Source organism: Pezoporus wallicus, unplaced genomic scaffold (assembly GCF_028554395.1).
Source record: "Pezoporus wallicus isolate ANWC-B61680 ecotype Strahan unplaced genomic scaffold, APGP_CSIRO_Pwel_v1 contig_8714, whole genome shotgun sequence".
Classification (NCBI taxonomy): domain Eukaryota; kingdom Metazoa; phylum Chordata; class Aves; order Psittaciformes; family Psittacidae; genus Pezoporus; species Pezoporus wallicus.
The window spans coordinates 189883-202582 of record NW_026635695.1 but is presented as its reverse complement, the minus strand read 5'-3'; the positions used below and the strand labels follow the sequence as shown (position 1 = coordinate 202582).

The window sequence follows — 12700 nt, the reverse complement described above, 5'->3', positions numbered from 1 at the left end:
AGGGAGTGCTTTCTGTAATGAGCTATAGATATACAGGCAGGGTTTTCCACGGAATAATTTTGTAGCAGGGTTAATTGAACAGTTAATCAGGAATAGCAAACAAGGGCTCCATGGAAGCACAGTTTACAGAGAGGACAAAATTGCTCTATTTTTCATGTGGCTATCTCAGTATTATGGTTGACTTTCTTTATCACCCACTAACCGTCTTGCTTGGAGAATGGTTATTAGTTTGGAACTTATACAGTTAATCTGGTAGTTTAGAAGAAGTATTATCACAGCCTCCCGTAAGAAGCCCATGTCTCTAATGGACAGGGGACTTTGCAGCATCAAGGTCTTATCTGCAAACAAACAACCTTTATTGCAGCGAACTGGCTATGCAATGATCTCCTGAAGCCACTAATGCCCTTCTTGCCCTCCCTCCTGCCTGAACACGACAGTGGCAGAGACACTGATGTTTGTGCTTCCTGGCCCTGGTGTCCCTCCATGCCCTACATCATGGCCTTTCCTGATGTTACTGCACTGTGAGACCATGGAAGCCCACAACTGCAAAGCTTTATCTCTGTAGAAAGGATGAAAAGTAAGGAGGGAAAGGATTAAGCTGCTGAAAGGCATCTGGTTTTGCTGCATGAAGGCACAGTTCAACCATGCGCTGCTTGTGCAGGTGTGGAACAGGCTCGTCCTCTGCCAACTTTTTGGCAGCCCCCCCCCCCCCCCCCAGTCCTCAAGGTTGAGTGACCCGTTGCTAGTTTGTATGTATTCACTCTATAGCAACATTTACTGCTAACAGACCCTGGGTGCATGCTGAGGAGCTCATGTACAGGCTGTTATCTCCCTTTCTGTTGGAAGCTGAGCTTTGTTGCTCTGCTAACCAGCACAGCAGCTGAGTGAGCACAACATAAAGTTCATGGATTATTGCAGGCAATGTCCATGTCCTCCCCAGCGGTGTGTGGCAGGGTCATCTGCTCTTCACTGTTCTGTTCTGTTCTACTAGGGAAATTCTTTCAGTGCCTATTTTTGCCTAGTATTTTTGCTTTACGTCCAGCATAGTGGTGACACGTTGGTTATTCAACCATAATTCAGTATATAAAACCAGCTGTAACTAAGAATGTTGCTTTCTGCATGTCTTTGAGTGCTGAAGCAAAAGTCACCTGACTGAATGGGTGTTTTTCCAACAAAACAGGCTCCAGGTTGTTCAGCTGAGACTTCAGTGAGCATTTTGCAGCCCTGGTTCACCGGAAATCAACTTTAGATGTGTCATCCCACAATTTAGATGTATAATCCCACAAATGCCACAGTGCTGCTGCCAGATTTCAGCAGAGGTGGGATGAGCATGCTCCACAGTGCCCACCAGAGCTTCTTGCTCCCACAGTCATGCTGGGAATGCCACAGGGCTTGAGTGGAGGATCCTATCACTGTGGGGGGGGGTCAGAGACATCACATGGTTTCCCCATGCACTACAGATCTGTTCCTTGCAGTACATTTTCTAATCCTCTTGCCATTCTGGGTACAAAGGTCTTGAAAAAGCTTCTCTTAAGAGTGATTTTGCATCACTTAATAATTCTCACTGTTAGGAGTTTCTCAGACTGTGATTTAGTTTATAATGTGGTAGCCACAGAGAAAGCCACAGACCCAGCACTAGAAAAGATGTAATAATTTTAGATTTGGAGGTCCTGTTAAATTCAGCTATCAAAAGCAACTGGTGGGGGTCAGGTTGGATGGGAGTTTGATCAGTCTGGTATAGTGGAAGGTGTCCCTGCTTGTAGCAGGGGTGTTGGAACTGGATGAGCTTTAAGGTTGCTTGAACACAAACCATTCTGTGATTTTGTGCTCTTTGTGTGTCCCTCACCTGGGGGCATATTGTTGTGTCCTGGTGTTGTCATACCCAGTGTGCCCATCTCCTGTGATCACGCACATCTTTCTCCATCAGTGTCTGATGAGGAGGAAATGGCAGCTAGCACTGCAAGCAACACAGCCATGTGTCTGCATTTTTCCTACCCTGATGCGGGGGATATTGGTTCATTCATTAATGTAACTATCTTGGCTGTTCTGTGGTGCTTTTCTTTCTTATTAATAAAAATGATGCAAAATGAGGGGAAAGCAATTTTATTTTAGGGAAAAAATGAAATGGCATCACCAGTGATTGAATGCAGCCTGGTGAAATGTTATGGGGCTGTCTGCCACCCACCAGCCATGAGGAAACCAACAGTAACTGGGGAGAAAAGCTGAAGTACTTTATTTTACTTTATTTTGTATACACAGTGTTTGGACTTCCTGTCTCCATGCACTGTTTTGAGGGGATTTGCCTAAATCTGTTTGTTTGGTTTGGAAAAAAATATGTAGCCAAATGTTTTGTTTGTATCCACTGACACGTTTCAGTCAACTGCAAATGTCTTTTTTGGGCATGCAGGTTTTTGTTTTGCCTGGAAAACAAACTGGAAGGAAGAAAGCAACTTGAATTTCTTCTACCACCAGCTGGGGAGACACCTCCCTGTAGTGGATCCAAAACACAGAGGCATACACATAATATCTGGGATGCAAATACTCCCACTGAACCAATTCACAGGTTGGAAATTGAGCTGGTGTTTAAGTGCCTTGGTGGATTGAGGCTTTAGGGAAAACAGATAGCACTAAGGAGCAAAAATGATCAATTAAAGAACTCTTAATGAATCAGAATACCAGCGAGTTGGAAGGGCCAGAAGCTGAAAGGCAGATTAGAGAAGGTGTGAAATCACCTGTTCAGTGTTTCTCACTAGGTGGTAGCCACTGCTCTGTGCTGCTTGTATTTCACTGTGTTTTCTTGGTAAAGCTGAAAAGAAGGAAACTACTTGAGACACCATTGCCAATCCTGTTAACTTCTGTTACACAAACAGTAGAGAGAATCCGTATGTTTGTTTATGTTCCATGCACAGAATTTAAAAGAAATTGGTCTTTCTGGGACAAGTTCCTGTCTTTTAAATTGATTTTAGTTACCTCAAACTTTGGAAATACTAATTTGTTTTCTGATGCAGTTGATGGATTTAGCTATAAAGCCTCGTGTTGTTTAAGAACATAATGCATGTAGTAAAGGTGACTAACCCCTGAGAATGTCTCCACTGATGCCAGGTGGCACATATGCTGTCATAAACACTTTTTCTTCTTTTTTTCATGGTGATCACAAGAGCTTCTCTTGGGTAGAAGATCATGTTAGGCTCATTCATTACCTGCTGTGCTGGTCTCTGCATCTGTGGTACACTATCTCTGTGCTGAGCATTGGACTACAGTCCTGCACACTTCTTGATACACCAGATTGCCTGTTGTGGGTATACAGATCATCTTCTGCCTGCATCCTGGAACATTCTGACACAGAGATAAAAATCACTCTGAAAGGCAGCTGGACTTTTGGGGATATGGTTGGTGATAGCTGATATTAGGCTGTATATGTATCATTGTCCTGGGTTCAGCAGTAGCAGTCATTTTTCTCCTTCTTAGTAGCTGGTGCAGTGCTGTGGTTTTGACTTTTGGCCTGGGAACAGCGCTGGTAACACCGATGGTTTTAGTTGCTGCTTAGTAATATTTAGTCTCACCAAGGGCTTTGTGAGTCTCATGCTCTGCCAAGGAGGAGGAGAAGCCGGGAGGAAGCAGAGACAGGACACCTGACACAAACTGACCAAAGAGGTATTCCATACCACAGCATGTCATGCCCAGGATGTAAAACTGGGGGCAGTTACCCAGAAGGGCTAGATCACTGCTCAGGTCAGGCTGGGTATCGGTCAGTGGGTGGTGAGCGGTTGTATTCTCTTCCCTTGTTATTTCCCTTATCATTATTATTGGTGGCGGCAGCAGCAGTGGTTTGTGTTATACCTTAGTTACTGGACTGCTCTTATCACAACCCATGGGAGTTACATTCTTTTGATTCTCCTCCCCATCCCTCCGGGAGCAGGAGACTAAGAGGGGGGGAGTGAGTGAGGGCTGAGTGGCTGAGTTACTGGTTGGGCTTAAAACATGACAATCATCAAGAGAAATTCCTGACAATTGATATTTGTAGTAAAGCTGTCACGCCTTGTGGCAGAAAAGAAAGAAACTGACTGGCAGATCATTCTCTGTTCTTAGGACTAAATTCAGAATCTAGCATGAATCAGAGGTGTGACAGTGCTGGAGTTTTACAGCATCGCTGCAAACTTTCGTCTTCATTTTCAGTTTTCTTGAAAGTCAGTCTTTGTCCAAAACCAACATTTCAGGCCTAGGGCTACTGAAGACCATCTTTAAGCTCTCCTTGTGATTTTGAGAAATACATCATGAGAGCAATGAGGTTCAGATGATACATTGCACCAGTACATCACAAGAGCACTTGCGCTTTCATGCTGTATTAGTATAATACGCTATCAGAACATGATCACTGATTACTCAAAAAAAACCAGGTTTTGACCCTCAAGAACCATCCTCATCTCTAGGCTGAATCTGAAAACTGTTGATAATGATAAGAATAAGCAATCGCATCTTTGGTTTCTCTAGGGTAAGCTGAGAGAAAAGAGTGGTATTTGGAAAATTTCATTAGCTGAAACATCCTTGTGATTTCATTTTCTTCGCTGAGCAAATGTTTTTATGGATTGAAGTTAACACAATAAAGGTGTGTTTGAATTTTCTTACAAATAACCTAAGAATTTTTTATTTCTTTGGGATTTCATTATAGACTTGCACCCTGTTTTGAGAACGTTGCAATGAGGGGCATGAATTTTAGCTGATTTCTACCTCATCAAGTTGAGGCAGGTGCAAGCTGTTTAAATTCTCTGTAAATCATTTGGTGCTCTTTCTGATTCAGTCTTCTGTGGTTTTCTTTTGAAGGATTTGGACACCATCTAAAATGATCTGGAGGTGCATAAATGCAATCTGTCACTCAGATCATTTGCTGCCTCTCCTCTATGAGGTGTTGTCTGTGAGGGTTTTTTTTCCTGAAGAATTATTCTCAGTTGGGTTTTGTTGTTTTTTTATTCTCAGAAGAGAGTGAAAGAGACCTGGGAAAAGATAAAAGAACACTTTGCAATGTTCTAGCTGAACTTTCTGCTGAGAAGTAGGTAGCTGAGCATTTGATTTCCTGGTACAGTTTGAGTATTGAAAAACTTGAGTTATCCTTCCTATATGGTATGAAGAGACTGTCATCATCTCTTAACAGAAAAAAAAAAGTAGCAGTAGTAATAATACAACATCAAGCTGGTAAGGTGGCAAGTCATATATTTGCTTTCTTGTCCATGTTTTTGTTCTTTTTCCACGTATCTCATCAACATCTGTGGCAAAATTGTCCCTCACCTCCCTCCAATACTTGGTATTATCTCACAGTCCTCAGCTCTGCTACCCCCTGAGCAATGGCACTGCCATCAGGAAAGTGACACTTATGCTTCAAGCTTTGCAAAACTGGACTCATAACTCTTGTGCCTCACGTGTTTGGGACCACTTGGTGCACTGGCACCCATGACCCTGCAGCATGTGCCCCCAGCATTCTCCTTGTACCACAGGGTGTTTCAGTCTATTGTTACAACCTAGTTGATTCTATGATTCTATTCTAGCTATAAGCTCCTAGAAGGTAAAGCAAAGCATTAAGGTGGTTTTAGCCTTGCTAAAGACATTGCGTTAGCCATACTGTACACCCTGGTGAGTGTTCTTTTTTGACAGCCTTTCTACCTGCGTGGTCTCTGTTGTGTCCCATCAGTTCCTCTGTCCCCAGCTTGTGCAGCACGGCACTGAGCCTAGGAATGCCCACACAGACCCTCTGCCCGCAACTGCTACAGCCATGTCCCACCGCTGGCACCTTCTTAGTCTTGTCAGTTCTGAAGTCATAACACGCAGCTCCAAGGTACATTGTAATTTCAAAGCTGTGGCTAAATACGTTTCCGACTGACAACTATGAATCATTCCACAAAGCCCCTAAACGTCCAGGCATTTCATGCTGAAGCCCATATAATACAGCAGAGCTGCTCTCTCATATTTTTCTCTTTTTCACCTTTTATATTCTCCAAAGAGCTGAGATACAGTTATGGAACAGTTTAATGTATTTCCCTCTGAAAATAATGCTGTGGGAGCCTGTGTGTGGTTACTTGTGTGTTGACAGTAATGCTGACAATCCAGAAAAGAAAGTCAGGATGTTGATAATCACCATTATTTTGTTTCACGTTTTCAGCATGTTCATGTCCATGTGCTTCCAAGGAGGAGCGGAGACTTCAGCAGGAATGACGATGTCTACGAGGAGGTAAGGACTTTATTCCATTTCTTTTTCTGAGTTGATTTTTGATTTTAGAAAATCACCTTAATGATACAGGCCCAGCCTTGAGTGTTGGTAGTTAACAGGATCTTTACTGGTGGCAAAGACACCGTGATAGTACCAAAACCTATACTGAGATTTCCTTGTGAACTCCAGCTCAAGCTGTGGCACACGGGGTCACATGGGGTCCCCAAGGAGGATGCAGTCAACATCTTTGGTACTTCAGTCTGTCACTGCACACAGAGTGAGGTGACATCTCTACCAATAGTTGTGTTCTCCTAATTTGAGGGCACAAGGAAGAAGGGCAACTACACGGTTAGCTTGGCATGCAGGGAACATGTCCTACCCCGGCTGTTAGCCTGGGGTGCCAAACCTCCCCCTTTAACATGGGAGAAGATGGGCAACTTGTTATAACTCAATCACAAATTGCCTTCTGGCCTGATTTTTTTAGGGCTCTGCTCAGGCTCTGGATGAATCACTTTGTAGCCCCAAAGATGAAAATTAAAGTGCGACTCTGCATATGTGATAAACACCTGTGTGCAGATTGTATGGCAGAGCTGGGCACATAAGCTGTTCCAGCATGACTCAATTACTGGCTTTTGTTTAAATGAACAATTGTACTGACATTAACAAAAAGTTTTCCCCAGCTTGACAGCTGTCACAGTGAGTTAATGAAAGAATCCCGCTATTGTTGGACGTACTGATAGTTCTTAGTGGGCTTGGTAGGGTTCTCCATCTCAAATATGACATCTCCTTCTCTTTCTGAAAATCATTAATATAAACTTGCTCAGTGATACTGCAAAACCATCTGCTTGAAGGAAAATTAATGACATTTTCTGCTTTTGTATTTTATCCTTTGTGATATATACATGATGACAACTCCCCACTCGCAAAAGATCTGTAGTTCTACTAGTAAAGCTGTAAATATGCATAAGTGGTGAAAAACTTTATTATTGACCCGTTTCATGAAGCATAGAGACTGAGAACCCCACTAATAAAGGTAAAACCTGATAATGAGAGTGCTGAGCAAGAAGATCACATGAAAATACATGATGGCCATCTTATATGCTGCTGTAGTTGAAAGCAATTAAGTGAGGCAACTTGGAAGTTAACTGGAAAGGGTTTGTCAAGCACTGGGACAGGCTGCCCCAGGGAAGTGGATGCACTCACCATACCTGGAGGTATTTAGAAGATTGTGTAGATGTGGCACTTAAGGACATGGTTTAGTGGTGAACTTGGCAGTGCTGGCTTAACAGTTGGACTCAATGATCTTAATGCTTTTTCCAACCTAACTGATTCTATGATACTATGATTTTTTCCTTTTCAAATGTATAAAATGGTTTTAGATGCTGCACCAACCCGTTTCCATTTTTGTTGTACTTAACAATTCCATTCCTTTCTTTTTTAACACATTTGTCTCTTCCTTGTTATTTGTAAATACAAACAGGAAAAACTCTGTTAATGAACTAGACTATACATTTAGTGTTGTTAAAAAACAAACAAAAGGGTGACAAATTGGTGAAAACCATTTTTATCTTGTCATTTTCATTTACAGCAGTTGTAGGTGTTGCTTTTGGCAGACAAAGGAAGCAAAAATATTTAGACAAGGATGTGATAATATAACTTTTAGCAGAAGAATGTATGGCCTCAGAGTCTAACCAGGTATTCTTGAACACCACAGAACTAACTTACGCTTTTGTACTGACTGCAGCTGAATGAAGATTTAACTTTTCTTAGGATGCCAGGAAAAAGAAATCTATTTGATGATATAAAAAGTTTGGTGCAAAGTTGTATAGCTGGCTGGATTGGAGGATGGAGGGTTCAAGAAGTTCATGCTATCATGAGTGGGTAAACCTATTCTGAAAATGCAAAATGGACAGGTTATTGAAAATACAGCTGACTTGGAAAACGTTTGGCCCTTCTGTCCCTAAAGCAAAAATCTTTGATATAAGGCATCTCTGTGTTGTACCAGCAGGACATATCCCTTTGTCAAGAAGGTATTTGAAAAGATTTAGGAAGATATGTAGATCATGGTGGGGCAACAGGCTGAGAATCTATGAGGGATAGAGAGCCATTAGGTGAGATGTAGGTGCTGGAAAGAGCTTTAAATCCATCGTCCCTGAAATTTGTACTTGGGACAACCCAAAACTTGTTTATAAACTGTGCTTCGTTTGCATGTATTTGAGTAATAGATGGACTAGTAGGTTAGACAGCAAAGACCACCTTCCAAATTCGTCCCAACAGCCTTTTCTGTGTAGTATATGACATATGGAGGGTGATCAGCCTCCCTTAAACGATTTGTGTTAATTGTAAAGCACACCCAGGCTGAATTTTGCATATTGTGGTGCCTATACAAACTACCACAGCTAAAGACTTTACCGCTATTTGGCTTAATTTTCACATGTCCTTTAATCTCGGCTGTGGTTCAACACATCTGTGGCAAGCCTCTACTATCTGTAAATGCCTTTGAGCTCTCCAGGCTCTGCAGTTGTCATTTGTGTATGCTCAGCAGATTGCTGACAAACCCCATTGCTCTGGGAGTGTTTGACAGTGAAAGGAATGCCCAGATGTCGAGACATCAGTCCTCTTAGGGGATTTCTAGATTTGAGACGGCTAGAAAATACTTCCAGTCTCTTACTGTGCGCTTCATTTCTCCTATTTGGTTTGGGAGTGACCACTCATCTGACAGAAAAGAGAGGTTGATCTCTGCTTAGTCTGTTTCCTGGGCTCTGGTATCTTAAGGCTTTGGGCTATGAAGATCTGACACGGTCTTGTCTAAGCAGGTTTTAAGTATAAAGAGTGTAATTAGAGGTAAGGTATAACTTTAGCACTTGTATTTTAATGAGGTTGCTGATGGACACTGGTGTCTGCTGAATATTTAGAACTTCAGTGCTGGAGCATTAATTGTAGAAAGGATAATAGAGAGGCTGACACCTATTCCACAGGCATTTCTTGGTGGATATGCCACTTAATATTTCGGGTTTCTGTACCTCAGTGCATATGAAAGAAGTCCCTGTGATTTTTCTAAGACAGAACTCTGCATTGAATGTTCTAGATGTATATCTTCTGCATCTTTGCAGGCCTTTTTCCTGGAAGAGTATGTCGCAGGAAGTGTTAGCTATTCCCACTCTGCGTTCACTGTAATGGAAAGCTAAAGGTATAGTTTTTCAGTCCTTACAATTGTCTACAATTAGTTGAAGCCTAATCCTGCAAGTTTGCACCTCAGAGTTAAATTAGTCCTACCAGGGTTTTATAGGATCAGGCCCTTCATGTTTTACTGTTGCTGGATTACTTATCTGCGTCTTCGGTAGTTCTTATTCATTGATTTACTTTATTTCTTGGTCAGCAGAACTACAGCAGCTAAATATCAGGAAACCTTTTCATTAGAACACCTTTTTATTCATCTATGTTTTCTGTTCAGTTTGAAGTAGACTGATATTTTTGCATTTATTAATCAAGGAACTCAGAGGCCTTCTTATCAAGGAGCTGCTTGCTTTTGAGTAATGAGTTTTCTGCTATTGTAAGGGCATGTCACAGTAACTGATAAGAATTTGGTATGAATGAGGATCTTTACTGTAGAACAGCAGCACTCTGTGTGGGTGCAGTCAGCACAAGTACCGCAGAGTTGTTGGAGGTCATCATGTCCAAGGCATTCAAGGACATTATCTTGAAATCATAGAATCATAGAATAGTTAGGGTTGGAAAGGACCTTAAGATCATCTAGTTACAACCCCCCTGCCATCGGCAGGGATGCCTCACGCTAAACCATTCCACCCAAGGCTCTGTCCAACCTGGTCTTGAACACCGCCAGGGATGGAGCATTCACAACTTCCCTGGGCAACCCATTCCAGTGCCTCACCACCCTAACTGGAAAGAATTTCCTCCTTATATCCAATCGAAACTTCCCCCATTTAAGTTTTAACCCATTACCCCTTGTCCTATCACTACAGTTCCTAATGAAGAGTCCATCCCCAGCATCCCTGTAGGCCCCCTTCAGATACTGGAAGGCTGCTATAAGGTCTCCACGCAGCCTTCTCTTCTCCAGGCTGAACAACCCCAACTTTCTCAGCCTATCTTCATACGGGAGGTGCTCCAGTCCCCTGGTCATCCTCGTGGCCCTCCTCTGGACTTGTTCCAACAGTTCCATGTCCTTTTTATGTTGAGGACACCAGAACTGCACACAATGCTCCAGGTGAGGTCTCACAAGAGTAGAGCAGAGGGGCAGGATCACCTACTTCGACCTGCTGGTCACGCTCCTTTTGATGCAGCCCAGGATACGGTTGCTTTCTGGGCTGCAAGCGCACACTGAAGCCAGCTCATGTTCAATTTCTCGTCAGCCAACACCCCCAAGTCCTTCTCCGCAGGGCTGCTCTGAATCTCTTCTCTGCCCAACCTGTCGCTGTGCCTGGGATTGCTCTGACCCAGGTGTAGGACCTTGCACTTGGCATGGTTAAACCTCATGAGGTTGGCATCAGCCCACCTCACAAGCGTGTCAAGATCCCTCTGGATGAAATGTCTCAGCAGTTTCATACACTCAGCCACCTGTGGGCAGTCCTCATTCAAGAGTGTGTTTGAAAAGTCTATAGCACAGCCTGTCCCTGGTCTCCACTGACTGGTTAGCCATTACTGCTATATAAATAACATTCATCATCCTTTAGGTTGGCAGGTAATAGCTGTACTGGGCCAGAGAGTATGGGGCTTTCTCAGAAAGGGAGACTGAATCAAAAGTGCAATACCACTGTTATGAGTACTGACCTCAGTAAGTTAATTTTGAGGCTGACAGATTTGGATGGGCAAAGGCAGCCTGGCCTCTCAGCGAAACCCTGAGCATCTCTGGCATACAGTGATGTGTTTTGTGGTGCACACTCCTCTTCCTCCCTGAATTCTGTTTCACTGGGTGGTAGCATCCTGCTGTAATACATGCAGCTGCAGCAGTGGTGCACATCAAGGGCTGTGGATGCAGGGCAAAGAGTGCCCATCCCCTCACCAGCTTTGCTCTCATGCCCACCTCGTTTCCTTGCCCCTCTTCAGTTCCCAACCTACACTGGATAAGATACTGTAAAAAGGGAAAGCATGAACAAGTGAGGTTAACCCAAACCCCTGTGTCTCCATCCCCTGGCTGCCTGCCAGACCTGCATCATGGACCTCTTGTAATGATCCTCAGTGAAACTTCCTATTGTGAATTCTTCAGTAACTTAAAGATTTTGTAAAATGCAGAAGGCAGCAAAAGAATTCACTTCATGCTGTCCTCCGTCCCCTCTGGCATTCTGATAAGCAGTGAGAGAGTCTCTTCGGGAAGGATATTTTAACTTAGTGATCTCATTCAGCACATTATGTTAAATGATTTTCAGCAAGAATACCTATTAGTAATCATTTCAAATTCCAGGGAAGATGAAGGAGGGATTTTGGCATGTGACTCTGGAACCTGCTGGGCTCCTTCTTCAGGCTGGCAAAACAGGGGAACCATGGTGAATTCAGAAGTTTAGTCAAACAAGCCTGAAGTTTAATTCTCCATGAGTGGCTTTTGACTATGACATGCCTTCATTCCGACCTGCAGACAGCATCGCATGCGCTGCTGGGCACAGAGCCTGGTGGAGGGCTTGAAATGCGCACAGCTGCACTGAGCTGTTTGGGCTGCTTCCTACTTAAAGATAAGGTGTATAATGAAAAGATAAATAAACCCTAATCCAGGTTCGGCTAGACAGAATGGAAAGATGCCCAACAGCTTCTGTGAGCATTGGATTGAACTATTCATGAGAATTAATGGCATGCAGAGCTAATAGGTTGTTTCTTGGCCTCGGAATTATATTGTACCTTCTGGGAACATACTGCAGCCTGCTGGTAGATCAGTCTGCTGCATCTGAACTCCCTCAGGACCAGAGTCTGCTTTCTTTGCACCCTGCCTGGGTAAACCCATGGAAAGGGAGGGAAGCAGCACTGAATCATTAGACTGGTATTTTCTTAAAATTTTGTTTATTTTCCCAGATACAAGTTTATTTCCCAATCTTCTGATGCAGCAGCAAATCAATTCTTCCCAGTAGGCTGTAGGTTTTATCCTAATCTTGACAATGTTGCTCTTTCTGAGTGCGAGCATCAGAGGAGGTTCTACTAGCCAAGGAGCACAAGCCTTTCCCAGTTGCTTCACGAGTCTTGTGATATTCTAGCGACTCCAGCAGGGCAAGTCAGATTAACTGTGTGTGAATATTTCCAACAGAGTATTGCAGTAGAAGATAGAACTGTGCAAATAACGATGGTTTGGATTTGGAGCTGAACAGACAAAAAGTCATTTTGAGTTGACCTGAAACAGTATTTTCCTTTTTTCCATCAAACAAATTTCCTTTTAGAGTTAAACAGGATGATCTGTTTTCTGAACCATGATATTTTATCTGATTATGGGTTGAAACCCCCTGGAGACTGCTGGCACATCCTGTAAGCATCTTGCATGTGCCCAACCTACATAAGGCAAAA

At 43.1% G+C, this 12700-nt stretch overlaps 1 protein-coding gene across 2 annotated transcripts in view; it reads left to right on the top strand.

The window, feature by feature from the left end:
- FHIT (fragile histidine triad diadenosine triphosphatase) overlaps positions 1–12700 on the top strand; it is a 418605-nt gene that overhangs the window by 311486 nt on the left and 94419 nt on the right. For both annotated transcript variants that reach the window (XM_057397339.1, XM_057397340.1), the window contains exon 4: positions 6152–6220. In XM_057397339.1, the coding sequence (XP_057253322.1) occupies positions 6152–6220 (69 nt within the window). The remainder of the gene's footprint in view (positions 1–6151; positions 6221–12700) is intronic.